Source organism: Vulpes vulpes, chromosome 1 (genome assembly GCF_048418805.1).
Source record: "Vulpes vulpes isolate BD-2025 chromosome 1, VulVul3, whole genome shotgun sequence".
NCBI classification, from domain to species: domain Eukaryota; kingdom Metazoa; phylum Chordata; class Mammalia; order Carnivora; family Canidae; genus Vulpes; species Vulpes vulpes.
This window is the reverse complement of record NC_132780.1, coordinates 21684755-21704554: the sequence shown is the minus strand read 5'-3', so window position 1 is coordinate 21704554 and position 19800 is coordinate 21684755. Positions and strand designations below refer to the sequence as shown.

The 19800-nt window shown below is 48.9% G+C and overlaps 1 protein-coding gene across 2 annotated transcripts; it reads left to right on the top strand.

The window, feature by feature from the left end:
- The first annotated feature begins 1241 nt into the window (after window positions 1-1241).
- On the top strand, window positions 1242-18224 carry LOC112911918 (uncharacterized). 2 transcript variants are annotated; one of them, XM_072760422.1, is made up of 7 exons: window positions 1242-1352; window positions 2106-2267; window positions 4744-4818; window positions 8485-8576; window positions 11118-11244; window positions 12512-12643; window positions 15138-18224. In XM_072760422.1, the coding sequence occupies exons 3-7, from the start codon at window positions 4755-4757 to the stop codon at window positions 16439-16441; spliced, it is 1719 nt and encodes a 572-aa protein (XP_072616523.1). In that variant the 5' UTR covers window positions 1242-1352; window positions 2106-2267; window positions 4744-4754; the 3' UTR covers window positions 16442-18224. The 2 variants fall into 2 exon arrangements, with proteins under 2 accessions (XP_072616523.1, XP_025844405.2); XM_025988620.2 differs by having other exon boundaries at window positions 1271-1352; window positions 2100-2267.
- The last annotated feature ends 1576 nt before the right edge of the window (window positions 18225-19800 follow it).

The window sequence follows — 19800 nt, the reverse complement described above, 5'->3', positions numbered from 1 at the left end:
GTAGACAGAGACAATTATACATCTTCTTTTTCGATTTGGTTGCTTTTTGTTATTTTATTATTTTGTCCTTGCTTAATTGTTCTGGCTAGTGCTTCCAATAAGGCATTGAATAGGGGTGGTGGGCATGGGCATCCATGTCTCCATCCTGATCTTAGAGGAAAAGCTTTTGTTTGACCTCTTTTGGTCATATTATGTTAGCTATGGACTTATTGCATATGGCCTTAATTATGCTGAGATATGTTTCTTCTATACCCAGTTTGTCAAGAGTTTTTATAGTGAAAGGGTATTGCATTTTGTCAAATGTTTTTTTTCCACATCTGGGATTTTCATGTGGTTTTTATCTTTCAGTCTATTAATGCTGTGTATCACATTTATTGATTTGCATATGTTAAACCATCTTTGTGTCGTTAAACCATCCTTGTGTCCCAGTATATATCAAAGATAAATACTGAATATATATATAATATATATAATATATAAAATCACTAACCTAAAATAATGTAAGAAATTATAAAAATATTTATTTGATAGCAAATGGGGGATGGGGAGGAAACGAATCTTCCAGCAGACTCTCCACTCAGCTGGGAGCCCTTACGTGGGTTCCATCTCACCACCCTGAGATCAAACCCTGAGCTGAAACCAAGAGTCTGGCGCTTAACCGACTAAGCCACCCAGGCGCCAGAAAATAACTTCTTAATATCACCAAATACCCAGAGCTTAAATTTTTCCAACAGAAGCAACAAACTGGTTTTAAAAGTTTATGTTCCTCTCATATAAAAGCCACAAAAAGTAAAATTTGTTGAAAGTAGGGGTTTTGTGTTTGTTTGATTAATTTGCTTTTCATCGAGCACACGTTAATCTTGGCTCCCCGGATTGCGGAGGGATGCTGGAAATTTCGAGGTGGGGTCGCTGCGGACCCTTCTGCACCTGGACGGCCAGGTCAAGGGATGGGCTGCAGAGCGCGAAGCCCACCCCTCCCGGAAGGCTCCTTCCCTCTGCGGGAACCCAGACCTTCCCCGCTGTCCAGTGGGAGGAATGGAACCTCCTGCCACCTCCCCGCTAACACCTCCCATGTAGGCGGAGCGCCGGGCACCGCCCCCATCGGTCTCAGAACTACATTTCCCAGCGATCCTCGCGCGCCTCTCGGGTTTGGGCTCCTTGGCGGACACGGAGCGGCGGGCGTGACAAGGCGCGGGGCCTTCTGGGACTGGTAGTTTGGTGGGCGGCGCTCGCGCACACTTGGAACGGGGTTTGAATTCCGCCCAGCCTCAGACGGCTTCGGGAGAACGCGGGCTGTACCAGGCGCAGTGAGTTCGCGGCGGGAGAGGACCAGGAGCTAGGGGAAGGGAGAGGTGTGTGTATGCTCCTCACCACCCCGCCATGGTTGGGTATTGCGGGGCGGCTGTGAGTGAGTGTGCAGGGGTGGGGGTGACCGACCCGGGGCACGTGGAGCCACGTCTGTGCCAGCGCGGGAGACCCACACAGCGCGGGTCCGAGGTTGCGGCAGGTGCAGGTTGTCGCCCTGCGCACGTGCTGCCTGCTCCGTGTCAGAATGTCTGCCCGCACCTGTGTCTCGTGGTGTCCGAACCCGGGTACCTGCCATCTGATCCCTGTGGGGGTGTAAGTTCATGTCACGAGTCGGCCACTTGTGTGTAGCCTAACATGTGTGGTCGTGTGTCTGTGCATCTTGGTGGGTCGTGACCTCTTGTCCAGTTGTGTGGCCAAGGTATGACTGTGTGAGACTGTGTGTATCCCGTTGTGTGTGAGTTTGTGTCTGACTTTTGGGCGTGACTAGGTCTGGTTGTGTACCTCATTCCGCGTATATATGGTTGTGTATGTGAGGTTGTGTTTGCTCTGTCAGCGTGCCTGCCTCTGTATGATTGAGCTGCTGTGATTGAAGACTGTGTCTGTGTGGTGGTATAACTTTGGGAGTCTCTGTGGCTCTGAGAGCATGTCTGTGTAGTTGAGGGAGTTTGTGCCTGTGGGAGTTTGTGTGCCTCTGAGTGTGTCTGTGGTGAGGGTTGAGTGTGTGTATTTGAGTGTGTGTCTTAGTGTTTGTTTAATTTTAAAGATTTTATTTATTTATTTATTCATGAGAGACACAGAGAGGCAGAGCAACAGGAAGAGGAAGAAGCAGGCTCCATGCAGAGAGCCAGATGCGGGACTTGATCCTGGGACCCCAGGATCACACCCTGGGCCGAAGGCAGGCGCTCAACTGCTGAGCCACCCAGGCATCCCAATCTGTGTTTCCGAGTCTGTTTGAACACGTAAGTTTGTTCATTCCCGCACTTTTTCACCAGGGCGGTCCCAGGGCATCTCCTGAGCCTGATCCGTACAGGCTCCAAGGAGCACACTGATCAAGCCTACCCACCCAGCATGTGCCCATTGGACCAGCTGCCGTGGAGCAAGCCATTGTGATTCAGACCCCGGGCATAGGGGGCAGTCCCATGGCTGCTGCTTCCACCCGGCAGGCAGTCATGTTTACTGCTGAAGCGCTGAGGCCCCGCCACCCTGGGCCTGGGAGGAGGTGCCCAGCAGGATGCGCGCTGGCAGGGAGGGATCTGGCTGGGGAGACACAGGGGACTCTGATGCCCAGAAACTCAGCTGGTGTGGCAGGTGTGGCAGGTGTGCCTTAGAGTCAAGCAGAGGACCAGGTACTAGCCCCATGGGCCACTGGCATGCTCAGGTCTTTCTGAGCCTCTGGATCTCAAAGATTTCCTCTGTCCCTGCTAGGGAGAAAAATGTAAGGGAGAGGATGCTGGAACTGCTCCTATGGTGACTCTCTCCAGGACCACCTGGGGAGCACAGGTCCATGTGGGAGGTACAAGGGCCAGACCTTGAAACATGCTGGTCTGATGGGGGGCAGGTTAGCTCCAGGATGCTAGAGAGGTCAGATGAGGGTAACTGACTTGGCCAGCTGCAGCATGTAAAAACCGGGGGCCAGCCCTGAGGGGACTTTGGGGGAAGTGGAGCAGGACCCCCTAGGAGGCATTTGCGGGCATCCAGAGAGGATGCTTCTGGGCATCTGCAAACCAGCGTCGGGGCCTCCAGTGAGTCTCTGTGGGCACCCTGCCTGGCATAGGGGCTGGGAGAGAGCCCTGAGTGAGTGTGCAACCAGGAGGGCTCCCCCGGGGGTAGGGGAATGGGCCCCAGGGTGAGAGCCAGCATGGGCCCTGGGTGTCAGAGAGGGCAGGGCATCTGTGTGTCCTGCAGGGGGACTTGGAGCTTCAGGATGGGCCTCCTCAGAGGCACGTGTCTGTGTGTGTGCTGGCCCCTGTGTGCCTGAGGGCTGAGCAGGTGCCTGTGTGTGCATTTGCCAGCAGGGGTCCTATCTTCCAGGTTGTTCTCGAAGTCTGAAGGAGTGAGTGGGAGTTTTAGAAGCAGGTCAGGAGAGCAGTAGTGTATGTGTGTGTGTGTGTGTGTGTGTGTGTGTGTGTGTGTGTGCACATGCACCTACACCCTCAGGTCACTCTGTTAGGGGATCGGCTGGTACCAGGTATGATGGTGTGTCTGATGATCCTCCCATGCCGGGCCCCCATAGCCCAACTGTCCCTGATCCATGGAGCCAGGGGCCCTGCCTCTGTTGCTCCAGAGCATGAAGTTCTGAGCCTGTCCATCCCTGCTAGCAACTTTTGATCTCAGAGGTCAAAGCCCCATGTTGGGCATAGAGCTAATTTTTTTGAAAAAAGAAAAAATTTATTCAAGTAAGTTTTAAAAATTATTTTTAAAAAGATTTTATTTATCTATTTGACAGCACAAGTAGGTGGAGCTGTAGGCAGAAGGAGAGGGAGAAGCAGGCTTCCTGCAGGGAGCCCTATGCAATGCAGGATTTGATCCCACAATCCCAGGATCATGACCTGAGCTGAAGGCAGACACTTAACCATCTGAACCACCCAGGCACCTCCCAAAAATGATTTTTTTAATATGGTCATATCCCATGCAGTGTGTGGGATATACATATATTAAAAAAATATTCATTTCTCTCAAATTCAAATTTCCAGTTGCTGTGAACTTGTTGTTAGGAAATGTGGCCAGCTAGAGCTCTCACAGCTGGTGACCACAGGCTGGAATCCTCTCTCCATCTCCCGAGAGACTGCCCTCCAGCCCTGCCTCACTGCTGGGCCTTCTTGCCCAGCTCAGGCCCAGGGCCCAGGACCCCAGGGCTGATGGGGTGGACCAGCACAGGCCTCTCCCCAGGGCTGTGGCCAGGGGTCCTGTGGACCGGTGGCTTCATCCTCACCATCCCCCTGGGACAAGGCTCCTATGTCAGAAGGGCAGGCATCATGCCAGGCGAGGTGAGGTCCAGCTCTGAAGCACTTCATCAGGCTGCCTGATAGCTTTAGAACAGGGCCCGAAACACAACAACACCAGTGCTCCCCAAGAGTCACATTTATTGAGTGCCTGCTGTATGTATGCTGGGCATCAGAGGCCCATTTGATGCCTGGGTAACCAAGCTTCACCGTCAGAGTGCCAGCACCTTGTATCACAAGCCCCAATCCGTATGAGCCCCGGCCATGCCCTTGCCAGGCACCAGTCAGACACTCTCCATAAACCATCCAGTTGGCCTAGAAGGCAACTCCAGGAGGGAGGTGTGGCTAACACTCCCTTCAGTTGATGACACAGAATTGGGGAGGTGACATCACCTGCCCAAGACGACCTGACTTCTGAATGCAGCACTAGGACTAGAACCCGGCCCATCCATTGCCACAGCCCACACACTGATGCTCAGGTCTCTGCCCCCAGGGAGGCCCAGGATGCTGCATCTCAGTGCCATGGAGGGCAGGGGTGCCGTGGAGGTGGAGGCCTCCAACATAGGAGGTAAGAGACATAAATGGTGGAAAGTTGTGGGCACGTGGGGGGGGGCAGGCTGCCAAGGCTCAGTGATGGTGGGAGGGTTTACACACTGGAGACACAGCTCCATGGGCTGGTCCTGGGCAGGAGGGTACAGAGGGCACCCGGGATGGAATCTCCCCCACACTGATATCATGTCAATGGATCCTGATGAAGCCCTGCTCAGAGCCTGCAGGGGTGTGTTCTGGGAGCCAGAGTCAATCTGGGCTCCTCGCTGTGCCCTGCAATCAAGGTTCCCATTCAGGGGGCCATGGAGTCATCTCAGTGGGAGATGATGAAGGTCCGACCCAAGGACACAGTGGAGGGGATGGGTGGCAGTGGATCAAGTCCTGCTGGCAGCTTGGCCTGGATGAGGGAGGGCTTGTTGGGTTTGCTGGGATTCTTCCTGTCTTAAAACTTTTCATGTGGAAATAACTCTTATTCACGTTAAGTTGCCATGATAGTAGACTACTGACGTTCCCATGGGCCTTCATCCCATTTCCCCAGATGGCCATATCTTACGCAGTGATAGCACAACAGTGAATTAGGAAGCCCATCCTGACACAACATGTGTGTTTTCCAGGGTCAGGTTCTCATGTTTGTAGCTGAGTGTAACTATCACCCACATCAACACACACACTGTCCCATCACCCCAAGATCTCCCTGGAGTTGCCCCTCATTGTCCATCCTCTGCCCCCTTTGGCTGTGACAGACCCTCTCCGTCCCTGTGACTCTGTCATTTTGAGAAACTTGTATCGGCAGAATCTGGTGCCTACCTTCTGAGATTTGCTTTACCCCCCTTGGCACAGTGCCCTGGAAAGCCATCACGGTGTTGTGTGCACACACACTTCATCCCTCTTTATTGCTCAGTGAGGTTCTGTGATGTGGCTGTATGTCTGGAGGGACATCTGGGTTGTTTCCAGGTGCTAGCTGTCACAAGTATAGGTTTTTGCATGAATGTATGTTTTCATTTCGTGGGCAGAGGTGCTCAGGACTGTGACCATTCACAGACAGATTAGCTAGACACACAAAAAGTGTTGTGATGCTGTGTTTTAAAATCTAAGAAAAATCTAAGAAACCACCTTCCCTCATATCCTCAGGAAACTCTTGTGCTTCCCTCATATCCTCACAGAACTCTTGTGTTCTGATCCAGGAAGAAACACGGCCCAAAGTACTGTTACTCTGTGCTGGGTGGCCTCCTGGCTTCCACTCCTGCCTCCTTCAAACTGTTCCCCATGCAGCAGGCCAAGCCATCTTATAAAAATGAGAATCACGTCTGGGCAGACCTCTCAATGTGGAAAATGGTACAAACTCCATACAGGGGCCCTACTGGCCTGACTGCATCACACCTCTCTCTTTCCCTCCAATTTAAGGAGGTCTGGCCACCCTGGCCTCCTAGTTTTGCCTTTAACATCCCACCTCAGGGCCTTTGCACGTGCTGTTTCCCTGCCCCAGAATGCTCTTCCTTCATATGTTCACTTGGCCATCTCCTTCTCAAAATGAAGGTCAAGACTAAGTCATCAGCAACTCAGAGAAGCCACCCTGGACTGTCCTAGCTGAAGCATTACCCCAGGATTTGCCCTCATTCCAACCTAATTTGTCTTGATCCTGATGTCTGTCACTCTCTAGTATTTTCTAGTGTATTGATTTGGTCTTGGTCTCTCTGCCTCTCACATATGTGAGCACTGGTGATCCCGGGAGTCAAGATCAAGACCATACACAACCCGGTGGGATTTCCTGCTGTGGACCACATGATGCTAGGAGGGTGTATATGAATCTAGCTCTGCAACTAAATAATCTCTTAACCTGTTCCATGTAATTTGACTTCTTGATTGGAAAGTTTTTGTTTATGGACAGAATTTAAGCAGGCACAAGGATAATGGTCTGTATCTAATAGGAGTTTCATTCACAGGCATAGGCATGTTGAAAACCTTAGAAACTACTCTCCTGAGATGTATCCATTTCACTGTTTGTAAATTTGACCTGGCCTCTCCCTTCCTCAGCTTCCTAGTTCCTTCCGCAGAAGCAGCGACTTTCCTGCTTCATGTATGGCCTTCCAGAATATTCTATGCTCACTCATGAAAACACCCATGTATCTATTACTATATATTTACGAATAATTTCTTTTTACACACACCAGTAATAGCAGACTCTTCGGGTTCCTGTTTTGTCTTGTTTTATTTAACTCTGATAAAGCACCTACTGTGTTCCACTCAGCTCGCAGCTGCTTTCCTTGTATCTGCTGGTCTATGCTTTACAACTCTGTGAGATAGGAACAGTGACTAGACCCATTTTGCACATTTGAAACTGGAGGACTGAGAAGTGTGAGTGATCTGCCCATGTGAGGATCTGAATCCTGGCAGTCTGGGTGATGCTTACCCCCGAGGTGCCAAGTGCATTTCCTGGCTGTGTGGAAGCCTGCTGTCTGTCTGTGCTGCACGCTGATTTACTTAACCAGATCCCTGCAGGGGGGCCTTTGGGTTATTTCCAGGCTTTGGGGATGATGACCAGCCATCTACAAATAGGCTTATAGCTGGGTCATTTTGCACATGGGGGACCACTTCCATGAGTTGATGTCCAAAAGAAGCACTCGCTGCATCAAAGGCCATGTGCATGTGTAATCTGGACAGTACGGCCAAATGGTCCTCCACAGAGAGACCAATTTCCAGACCCTGTGGCCACGTGGGAGTCTGTAAGACAATATTTAATGAGTTACCAGATTTTATTATTTAAAAAAAAAAAGATTTTATTTACTTATATGAGAGAGAAAGAGGGCACACACACGTGTGAAGGAGTTGGGGGAGGGGCAGAGGGAGAAGCAGCCTCCTCACTGAGCAGAGTCGTGACACAAGGCTTGATCCCAGGACCCTGAGGTCAGGATCTGAGCCGAAGGCAGACGTTTCACCAACTGAGCCACCCAGGTGCCCCAGTTGCCAGCTTTTAAATATCAGATTTCACTCCAAATCTAGATATCTGGCTTCTTTGAAAAAAATTGGACTATTTTCCAGCTGGCATTCTCCCAGGCAGCTGCACATTGGTTCACCTCCTCCTCGGCATGGGTGTCGCAGTCCTCCACAGACTCCAATGCCCCCCAGTTGTCTTACCCCAGCCCCTTCACTCACTGACATTTCCTGCCTGTTCCCTCGTGACCTTTGGGATGCAATTTAATGCATGTCTTAAGGGTACCCCTGTGCAACCTTGAGCAAGTGTCTTAACCTCTGTACCTGTGTCCTCATCTGTAAAGTGGGATGATGATAGTAGCCAAAGGTTATTATGAAAAACCAAATAAGGGGATCCCTGGGTGGCGCAGCGGTTTGATGCCTACCTTTGGCCCAGGGCACGATCCTGGAGACCCAGGATCGAATCCCATGTCGGGCTCCCGGTGCATGGAGCCTGCTTCTCCCTCTGCCTGTGTCTCTGCCTCTCTCTCTCTCTCTCTCTCTCTCTCTCTCTCTGTGACTATCATAAATAAATAAAAATTTTTTAAAAAAAGAAAAACCAAATAAAAAAAATACCTGTGGAGTATTTAGAACAGAATGTGGCACACAGCAAGTTTGATCCATGTTAGCTCTTATGGTCTCATTATTAAAATTTTATTGCATTTCCATATGCACAGAGGGCAGGGTGACCTCATTACTCATTCTTCCTTCCCAGTTCTGCCTTCTCAGAGGCCTGCTCCTACTTCAGAGAAGCTCTCCAAAAAGAAGGGAAGAATACCAGTCAGGTCCCTGCCGGCCTGGAGCATGGTAAGCCTTCTCCCTTTGACCAGAGGGCCCCACAGTTCAGAGAGGTCAGGCACATCTGCCACCCTCTCTGCCCAGCAGAGACCCTAGGGTGGCAGGAATATGGCCCCATCCCATGAGGGATGGTTTTCCTGGGGATGCTGCCTCTTTCCTGCCTTTCTCTTTCATAATTTCCACCTCTGCTGGAATGTTGCCTCCTCCAGGAAGCCTCCCTGCTCACTTCCTCCTCATAACTCCCTAACCCTTCCCCTTGCTTAATTTTCTTCAGAGTCATTATCACTATGTGATGCAACCACAAGACAGAAGGGTAGGACAAGGCAGTGATTCTCAGTCAGAGACAGTTCATCCCCCAGGGGATACTGGCAATGGCTGAAAACATGTTTGGGTGTCACCACTGGAGGGGTGGTACTGCTGGCATCTGGAGGGTAGAGGCCAGGGATGCTGCTCAGCACCCTGTAATCCACAGCAAAGAATGCTCTGGCCTGCAGATGATCTCAGAAAACCCAGAATAGGGAAGGCTGGTTTTGCAAAGAAAAGGAGGCACAACCTTGGTGGCCCTTTTGTGCCTCACAGCCAGTAAAGCCAGCCTGGTGCTTCATGTTGGAAAAGCAGCGTTTACATTAGTAGGAAAGCAGATAGTTTTAAGAAACCAGCCAAGGCAGAGTCGTAGCAGCTGAGTTTCCAGCCCTTATTAAGTGCCACGCACTGTCACGGATTGTGTTCTTGGACTATCCCCTTGAATGCTCACACTCCTCCTGTCCCAGGAGGCAGCACTACTCTTTATTCTTCCCATTTTACAGATGTGGAGATTTGAGGCACGGGAAGGCAAGTCCTCAGCCACCCGCCTGGCTCCCACACTGAGGGGCGCAGACCCCACCCCCGGAGTGAACACTGTCCCATCTGCTGCTCTCTCCCCCTGCAGCTGCTCCCTTTGCTTTGGCTCCTCCTTGCACACCGTGGCTCCAGCTCTGCAGGGCCTTGGCTTTGTAGCCTTTCCTAGCATTTCAGGAAATGGACATGGGTCGCATCTCTGCGACCACAGCCCCTAGGCCCCTCTGCACCTACGCCCCCTGCACCTGTGCCCCGTGGCCCTCCGTATCCCAGCCTGGGGCTGGAGACCTCTAACCACACGGGTCTAGTTGCAGTAACATGACAGTCCAAAACACAGCTGCTTCACTCAAACGACGTTACTTACTCCTCACCGTGACAGTGTGTGGACAGCCCGGGAGTGTGCCTCTGCCCCGCGTGGCCCATCCACATTCAGGGGCATTCCAAGGGGAACGTGCTTAGTTTCTCAAAAGCCAAAGGCCAGAAGACACGCCTCTCTTCTGCTTGCACTTCATCGGCCAGAGCATAGCCACGTGACTGCCTCTGCTCCAAGGAATGCTGGGAAAAGTAGTCTGACTGTGTAATCCTGGGCTCAACTGTAGCTTCCATTATTATGGCAAAGAAAAATGGATATTATGTCCACCACTGACCTGGTCTGTTATGTTAATCTATCCCAGCGCCAGGCTGTGATGAGCACATGAGTGAATAAAGCTACTCTCCAAGCCTGCAATCCTTTCTCCCATTGACTAGCATCTCCTCCCCTTTTAAACATGTATTTAGAATAATTGACATTTCTTGAGCACCAAGCATGTACTGGGCACAGAGCTAATGTCTTTACCTATTTTCATCCACCTAAGCCTCACAACTCTAGGATGTGGTACTGTATTATCTCCATCTTCAAGATAAGAGAATGGGGGTGCAGAGTTCACGTCACTTGTCTGAAGTCATACATACTAAGTAGTCAAGCCAAGATTCGAATCCAGGCAGTCTGGCCCTATAGCCTATGCTCTTAACTGTCGTGGTATCAACCTAACTCAGTGAAAACAGAGATTCCCAGGTGGCCATACAACTGGTAAGTGAAAGGGCCACTTTCAGCATTCATAGCATCCCTTCATTCATCTCTTCACATCACACGTGAACACTCAGAGTGTGCTCTGTGGCTGCAGTAATGGTGTGTAAACAACAACAAAACACACAGAACATCAGGAGCACACAGCAATAAGGATTTGGCTATGTGGCTCTGCTGGTGTTGCTGGGCTCCTTTACATGCCTGGTGGACCCTGGTGGACAGCTGCTGGACAGGTGCCTGGTCAGCTGACCTGGGGTGGCTTTTCTCAGAGGACTGGGGTGACTTGGCACTGCTCTACATATCGTTCATCCTCCAGAGACTAGCTGGGGCACATCCTCACTCATGGAGGCAGTAGAGGCACAAGAAAGACATGAGTGCTGATTGCTTCTATCATACCACCAACAACACCACACTGGCCACGGCAAGCTCCAAGGCCAAGTAAAGGTTTGGAACAGGAATGCACTGCACAGCCACATAGCAAAGGGTTTGGATATGGGGCAGGGTGGAAGAGCCCAGGCCTTATTTGCAAGCTGACACAACACTGAGCTCTGAACACATCCCAAACTTCTGTTGGCTTTCCTCCTAGTGTCCTGGGCCAAACGAAGGATCAGGCCCTTGGTGAATAGGAATGGGGGTTTGGGTTACAGGAACCTGTGATCTTCAGGGATGTGGCCATGTACTTCACCCAGAACGAGTGGCAGCTGCTGGAGCCTGCGCAGAAGGACCTATACAGAGATGTGATGCTGGAGAACTATGGGCACCTGGCATCCTTGGGTAAGGACAAGTCGCACAGTTCAGAAGACTTGGATGAGCTTACCCCTAGGACTGGTCCCATGCGCTAAGGGTTGGTGGCTTCATTCTAAGACTGGCTCTGCTCATGGTCTCAAGACAGCTGCCAGCGGCCACCAATAGGCCCTCAATGTAGTTCACTTGCAACAGAAGTGGTAGAATGATTGGTATTGGTGTTCCCTCCAAAAGTCTGAGTTTTGCTCCCATTAGAACTGGCTTCAGTCATATGACTGCTGCTAAGCCAATCACAGTGGCCAGTGCAACAGAAGAGGTTGATTGGTGCCGTCCTCTTTGAGGGTGGGCTCTGCTCTCTGGGAATTGCAGGTGTACCCCTTACAAGGAATTTGGGCAGGTGTGATGGGGGAGGTGGAGGCTGGTGAGGCAGAAGCCCTGTGCTTCCTCTGGAGGGTCTTTGTATCATTGTGATGTTGTGATTTATAATGAGAAAGATATATTCGGTCTCCCTCCTGTTTCTAGCACAGAACTCCTAAAGCCTTTTGAATTTCTTACGTGGTGAGAGGGATAAATGCATCTTTTGCTATGTTAGTAAGGTGACTTTGAGAAAACCCCTCAGGATGAGAGCTGGTTGCTAGGGGAAGCAACTTTGGGTCTCACCCCTGACCTCCAGGGAGGTTGAATCAGTCACCAATGGCCAGTGATTTAATCAACTATGTCTATGTAATTAAGCTTCCATAAAACCCCCAAATGATAGTGTTTGCAGAGCTTCCAGGTTGGTAAGCAAGTGAAGCTCCGGGGAGAGAGGTGGCCTCAGAGGGCATGGATGCCCCACACCCTTTCCCCACACCTGGCCCTCGACAACTCTTCTACCTACTGTTCCCGAGTTCTATCCTGTTATAATAAATCAGTGATCTTGTGAGTAAAACATTTCTCTGAGTTCTGTGAGCTGCTCCAGCAAATTCATCAAACCCAAGAAGGGGATCATTGCAATCTCTGATCCATAGCCTGCCAGTCAGAGGTACCAGTGACAATTGGATTTGTGATTGATGTCTGAATTGGGGGAGGGGATCAGCTTTGTGGGACTGAGCCCTCCACCTGTGGGATGGGATACCACCTCCAGGTAGGTAGTGTCAGAATTGAGTTGAATTATAGGACCCCAGCAGTGTTGGAGAGAATTGCTTGGGGGCAGGGGTAGGACCCACACTCTGGAATTGGGAGCAGAAATAGAAACACACTTCTCTGTGCAAATCTGGGTCTGGGGGGCATCCAGAACTTCTTTTCTTCTGTGGAGCAGGGCATTGGTTCTTCAAACCCAAGCTGATCACCAGGTTAGAGCAAGGAGATGAGCCCTGTGTCAAGGAGAGAGACATCCCTCCAGCTCCCCAGCGAGGCAGTGCTGGAATCAGTGGGAGCTGCATCTCCACAGGTGAGCAGGAGGAGCTACCGTGGCAGCCTCCACAGGAGCTTCTCCCCAAAAGCCCAACGAGTGGCAGCAGGAGAAGGGAGAAGGCTGCAGGGCATGCTTCCTTCCAAGAATGCTTTTCCATTCCTCTGGCCTCCTGGGATCTCATTTTCCCTTAACTGCTTCAGACAGCATCTGTTCACTTTCCTCCTTGTATACATGGGTTGATGTCTTCCTGGTTACAAAGATGTTTACAGCAGTTCTTTGTTGCATGCTGGTCGGGCACTCAACCTAAATCTGTAAGATTATCACCACTGGGTAGCCCCCTGTTGACTTAGAAAAACAACAGGATGTTTCTGGGCAGCAAACCAACCCCCATCAGCTTCTGAACCTCACGAATATAGAAGAATAGAGAGAAAGTTTTTTCTTTAAGATAATGCATGAATTTAGGGATGCCTGGGTGGTTCAGTTGATTAAGCATCTCACTCTTGGTTTCACTCAGGCCATGATCTCTTGTTAGGGGATTGAGTGCAGAGACTGCTTAGTCTCCCTTTGCCCCTCCCCTCTGTGCACTCTTGAGCACTCTCTCTGTCTCTCAAATAACTTTTAAAAATAAAGATAATACCTTGTTTTAATAAGAATCCAAAATAGTAACCAAGTATTTTCATTAAAAGAAATAATATGCCTTTGTTTCGTTCCGGCTTATACTTCCCGGAAGTAGTTTCAATTTTTTTTTTTTAAGATTTTATGTATTCATTTGACAGAGAGAGAGTACACAAGCTGAGGAGGGGCAGAGGGAGGAGAAGCAGACTCCTTGCTGAGCAGGGAGCCTGATGAGGGGCTCCATCCCAGGACCCTGGAATCGTGACCTGAGCCAAAGGCAGATGCTTAACCAACTGAGCCACCCAGGTGCCCCTACCCTCCTGCCTAGTTTCAATTTTGTTAGTGTTTATTACCTGTCCAGGTTGAGGAATTTCTTTAAAAAGTTTGTACTTTCAAACAACCACTTCCAGTTGTGCCATCACATGCCCATCAGAGTGACCAAATGAAAACCATGAGCGCTGGTGAGTGCATGGGACAATTGGCACTCCATTGTTGCTTGCAGAAGTGCACGTGGGTTCATTGGCTAGAACTCCATGTCTACACATTCCCATCCCAGTCACTCCACCCCTGGGTATATTCCCAACAGAAATGCATACCTGTGCTCACCAAAGGATACCTCCCAGTGTTCATAGCAGCTCAATTCTTAATAGTCCCAAAGCGGGAACTCCCCAAATGCCTATCAAAAATAAAATAGTTAAATGCATTGTGGTATAGTCACACATGGGACCCTACAAGCAATGCAAATGAATGATTTGCAATTGCATGCAGCAATCTGAATGGATTTCACGGAACGGTTGAGTAAAAGAAGCCAGACACAAAATGGTGCATACTACAAGGTTGCATTTATATAGTGTACAAAAACCTGAAGCCAATCTCCACTGTTAGAAGTCAAGATCTCAATTTTCTGAGAGGGACAGAGACATTGAAGGAGAAGGGACTGTGGGCAGGCTTCAGGTAGCGTGCTTCTGGGGTTCTGTTTCTTGATCTTAATCTTTGTGCTGCACACATGACTGTGTTCACGTTATGGATTCTCTCTCCTCCCCTAACTAGACTCACAAAACACATTATTCCACTTATTTACAGATAGTATCACATCGTTTTAGTGATGAGGGAACATACGAACTGACCATTCCTCTGTGCATGGCTGTCCAAGTGCGCTGGGTTCTTTGTAAGTGATAGCTAATAAAAGTTACATTTAGTATGGAACATTCTGTATCCCTTTTTCCTTCAATCTATAGATCTTGATTTATTTATGGAACATTTCCTGAATTATATCTCTGAGTAATTATTCTGATGCAGGATTTGTTTTTGATTTTCCATGCCAAAATGTTTTCTCACTGATTCTTTTTCCTTCTTCATTTCCATTTCATTTGAGCTGGCTGTCTTTTCTTTTTCCAGCCTTATTAGGGTAGGATTGTGTGAGCTTATTGTGATAGAACATTGTATAAGCTTAAGGTGTGTAGCATGATAATTTGATACGTGGATATATTATGCAATGATTATGGCAATAAGGTTATAAAATGCCTTCATCCCTTCACATAATTACCACTTTTTTTGGTGGCATGATGTGAATTCTTTTTTTTTTTAATTTTTATTTATTTATGATAGTCACAGAGAGAGAGAGAGAGAGAGAGAGAGGCAGAGACATAGGCAGAGGGAGAAGCAGGCTCCATGCACTGGGAGCCTGACGTGGGATTCGATCCCGGGTCTCCAGCATCGCGCCCTGGGCCAAAGGCAGGCACTAAACCGCTGTGCCACCCAGGGATCCCGCATGATGTGAATTCTAATCATGCCATGCACTTATGATTCATGTGCTTTTTTTGTATGTTTTTTATACTCAACAATACATTTTCAGCCAAAGATAAAAACAATAGCGCTAAAAAAGAGAGAGATTTACATTCTGATTCCTTTTCAGACAAAAAGAGAAGGCTTGTGTTGAAGACATTTCCAAAGCCAGGCATCTCTATGAGGCCATCCCCGGGAAAGGCAAAGGAAGTGGTCCAAAGGGGTTCCAGGACAGAAAGGATTTTGGAAACTGAGGACAGGCCACTGAGGAGCAGGCAAAAATCTGGCCCCAGGCTGGCCTCAGACTCATGCAAAAAAATTCTCCCTAGAAAGAAAAGGCATGAATCTACGGCCGTGAGGAGATGCCTGAGTTGTCCACCACCGATGACAACATCGCAGAGCACCTCTCAAGGAAAGAAGACCCCCAAAAGAGATATTCATGGAAAAACACAGGCACCAGGCTCTCTGAGACAAGGTCGTCCAAGAATCCAAAGGGGGAAGGCACACTTTAAATGTAAAGAATGTGGAAAAACCTTCAACCAGACCCTCCACCTCATTGAGCATGAGCGGATCCACACAGGAGAGAAACCCCACAGATGTGATGAGTGTGGGAAGCACTTCCGGCACAGCTCCTACTTCCTTACACACTATAGAATTCACACTGGAGAGAGGCCCTACAAGTGTAAAGAGTGTGGGAAAGCCTTCAACAGCAGCTCCACACTGAGCAGCCACCACAGGACTCACACAGGGGAGAAGCCCTTCAGATGTGAGGAGTGCGGGAAAACATTCAAGCAGAGCACGAAGCTTACTCGTCACCGGAGGGTGCACACTGGAGAGAAGCCCTACCAGTGCAGTGAGTGTGAGAAATCATTTGGCCGCAGTTCTTCCTTAACAGAGCACAAGAGAATCCACACAGGAGAGAAGCCATACCATTGCAAAGTGTGTGGGAAAGCCTTTAGATGCAACTCGCATCTTTCTGAGCACCAGCGGATCCACCAGGAGGAAAAATCCTACCAGTGTGAGCAATGTGGGAAGTACTTCCGAAACGGCTCCCACCTGTCGGAACACAGAAGGGTGCACCAGCGGGGCCCCCCAGAGCAATGCCCAGAGTGTGGGAGAGCCTACCGCCGCAGGGCTGCCCTTCTGAAGCACCAAAAGAGCCACAGAGAGAAGCATACTTACCAGTGTGAGGGATGTGGAAAGGCCTTCCGGTGCAGGTCAAGCATTCAGAGACATCAGAGGATGCATGCCGGACAGAAGCCTTACATGTGCCCTGAGTGTGGGAAAGCCTTCAGCGACAGCTCCACCCTTAACAATCACTGCAAAATTCACAGCACAGAGAAATTGTACCCTTGCCCCAAATGTGAGACAGCCTTCAGGCACCTCTCGTCCCTGATGCTCCACCAGAAAGCACATGCTGGAAAGGGACAGTGAACTTGCATGTGACAGAGCCCTCAGCCAGGACCCACACCTTCCTAACCCCCAGAGAAGTATGTGAGTGGAGGTTTGCTGCACCTCTCACCAGAAAGGTTACCTAGCTGACCAGGGGTCCTCATTCAGGGGACAGTTCTACACAGCCCCAACCTGGGACGTTTGGGAAGTATCTGTGGATACTTTTGATTGTCCCAACCTGTTGCTGCCACTGGCAGGTAATGGATAGAGGCCAAGGATCCTCCAAACCTATGTTGCACCAGACACCTCCCTCTACAAGGAAGGTTCTGGTTCCAAATAGCAGCAGTGGTGCTAAGAGTTTGAGGAGTTCAGAAATAGTTTTCTGTGTCATCCTGTACAGTAACCATTAAACTGCATATGGCTCTACATTTACATGAATCAAACAGAAATAAAATTCAAAATGTTTTCTCAGCCACAGACAGCTAGGAATCAGTGGCCAGATTTCCTAGCGGGTGCCAAATCAGCACAGATAAAGAATATGTCTGTTGTTACAGAAGGTTCTGTTTTGGCGTTGGTTTGGATCTTTTATCAAAATTATCCAAAATTATCTATGGGCCAGCATAGCCCCAAGAAAGTGAGTAGGGGTTCAATTGCCAGAGGAAGACAGAGGGCAGCACAACCAAATGTAGCACTCCATGAATGGCTTTGAGATTGTGTCGGCTCATCCACAGATGGTTCTGTGGGCACTCTGATATGTGAGGATTGGCTATTCTTTTTTTTTTTTTTTTTTTGTATTGGCTATTTTTTTTAAAAGATTTTATTTATTCATAAGAGACAGAGAGAGAGAGAGAGAGAGGCAGAGACACAGGCAGAGGGAGAAGCAGGCTTCATGCAGGGAGCCTGACGTGGAACTCGATCCTGGGCCTCCAGGATCAGGCCCTGGGCTAAAGGCGGCGTTAAACTGCTGAGCTACCCGGGCTGCCCAGGATTGGCCAGGATTGGAGGCAGACACCTCCTTCTACCTGGGGCAGAACAAACAATCAGTCATTGATGACATTACTGATAAATGCTGATATTTCCTGAGCACCTCCCCTGCCACGCATGGTGCTGAGCGCTTTACATTACATAGCCTCCTGGAATTCTCTCTAGCATCCTATGAAATAGGAACTCATGTGATCCCATTTTATAGCTGAGAAAATGGGGCTCAGGAGAGCTTTTTTTAAAATTCTGCACATAAATCAGGGCAGTACTGCTATTTTTATATTACGTGCTTTCAAATTCATGGGATTCACATTTTCACAAAATATATCTTTAAAAATACATATCACTGTTTACATTTCTGTTCAGACTGCCCTTTTGGGCAGAGAGCAGCTTGGCTTTACCTATGGCAGGAGCTAGCACAGAGGAGACTCTAGATCAGGGGGTGGCAAACTATGGCCAACCCAGCCCATGGTCTGTTTTTATAAATCAAGTTTTATTGGCACACAGCTACCTATTGTCTATGACTGCTTCCATGCAAAGATGAATAATTACAACAGAGACCAGATGTTCCATAAAGCCTAAAATATTTGCTCTGAGACCCTTGACCAAAAATAGTTGAGTGATCCCTGCTCTGAATAGCTGACAAATTGAAGTGAATCAGGATGAAGTGTGTGAGTGGTTGGCAAAGAAAGAGATAAACTCTTGAATGTTTGTGACTATGACTCAAAGAGTAAAATATATTTTGTATTGCACTACAGTGCACATTGTGTATTTTCTATGTGTGTATGAACATATGTGTGTGCATAGGTGAAAGACAAGTTTAATGAACCACTACTTACCTTTATCATGTGCCCACATCGATTCTTTCACTTGAAAAGTGCTGATCACAACCTTATGATTCAATTTCACTAATCAATGTGGTGTGCAACCCCCAGCTTGAAAAGCCCTGCCATCATGGCAGGACAGTGTGAGATATTGCCTCCTTTTTGAGAGATTTGGAGTCGAAGGCCTCCAAGCAAGGCTGTGGTTGGCATCACCATTGGAGAATTTATCAGAAGGTAGAATGTGGAAAGCACCACCATGTTGAGGGTGTGACTTTGTGCTTGGTCCCAGAGCAGCTTGGAGGATAGACAGACCTAGTTCTCTGGATTGCTTCTACAACTTCGAGAACATTTCCTTCCTGGCATTAGGAGGACTGGAGGGTCCAGAGTTAGACTAAGGGTGAGGATGGAGAGAGCTTGTATGAGGATCTCCAAGAACTCATGTGGGGCTTTAAGAGGGAGCCATCTTTGGCAATGTGGCTGCATCCTCCTGCAAATTGCCTCAGGACTGGGCTGGGTGGCATGCGGAGGAGGACCTTTGGCAGATGCTCATTCTTGTTGTCTGTGAGACATTTGTGGAAGTGAGAGGAGTAGAGGAGATTGGAGATTCCTCTAGTATAAGGGAAGAATGTGTCTGGACATACTCACTACATTCGTGGTTGCAAATAACAGGAACCCAGCTCACACTAGCTTAAATGAAACCAAAATCAAGAAAAGGAATGTTAGGGACGCCTGGGTGGCTCAGCGGTTGAGCATCTGCCTTTGGCTCAGGTCTTAAAAAAAAAAGTTGGCTCACACAACTGGGAAGCTTCCTTGCTCAAAGTTATCTTTGAACTTTAGAGATTGGAATGGAGAATTTGATGCCAACAGGACTCCCTGGCACATCTCCTCTCTGGTCCTCTCTGCAAATCTTTGTCTTGTCCTTCTTTCAGCAAACAGGAGCATTCTCTATTAACCAGGAAGCACAGTTACTGGAGGCCCCAGGGTCCAACCTAGGGGAAAAAGAGAGTTTCTTTCCCCCACAGACTCTGAATATCAATAAAGCTACTATAATCTGGTGGAGCAATTAGAAGAACTATTTGTCTTTTCAATTTTTTCTTGGGGTGATTGTATTAAAGATGTGACACTTTTGTCACTTTTTTAGAAAGATTTTATTTATTCATGAGAAACACAGGCAGAAGGGAGATACACAAGCAGAGGGAGAAGCAGGCTCCCCACAGGGAGCCTGATGTGGGACTCGATTCTGGGACTCTTGGATCACGCCCTGAGTTGAAGGCAGGCACTCAACCGCTAAGCCACCCAGGCATCCCAACTTCTCTCACTCTTGAAGAGGACTTTAACAAGGAACAATAAACAATCACTCTGACTGGAGGGGGACAATGAGTACAACATGGAGACCCCTGACAGGGCTGATGTGGTCACCAAAGCAGGAAGTAATGGTAGCCCGGTCCAGGTTGGTGATAGTGGGGATAGATGGAAGTGGAGGGTTTCATGAAAAATATTTACAAGATTGAGCCAATACGTGTGCTAGCAATTGGTCGTGGAAGACCAAGGAGGGGTAGGTGTCCTGGATGAATCTCTGGATTCCGGCTCAAACAA

What these genes read in the sequence shown, in the direction of transcription:
- LOC112911918 (XM_072760422.1), top strand. Translation starts at nt 4,755, where the DNA reads ATGCTGCATCTCAGTGCCATGGAGGGCAGGGGTGCCGTGGAGGTGGAG. An exon ending in GGAGGCCTCCAACATAGGAG is followed by an intron (nt 4,819 to 8,484) that starts GTAAGAGACATA and finishes CTTCCTTCCCAG; the next exon opens with TTCTGCCTTCTCAGAGGCCT. An exon ending in TGGGCACCTGGCATCCTTGG is followed by an intron (nt 11,245 to 12,511) that starts GTAAGGACAAGT and finishes TCTGTGGAGCAG; the next exon opens with GGCATTGGTTCTTCAAACCC.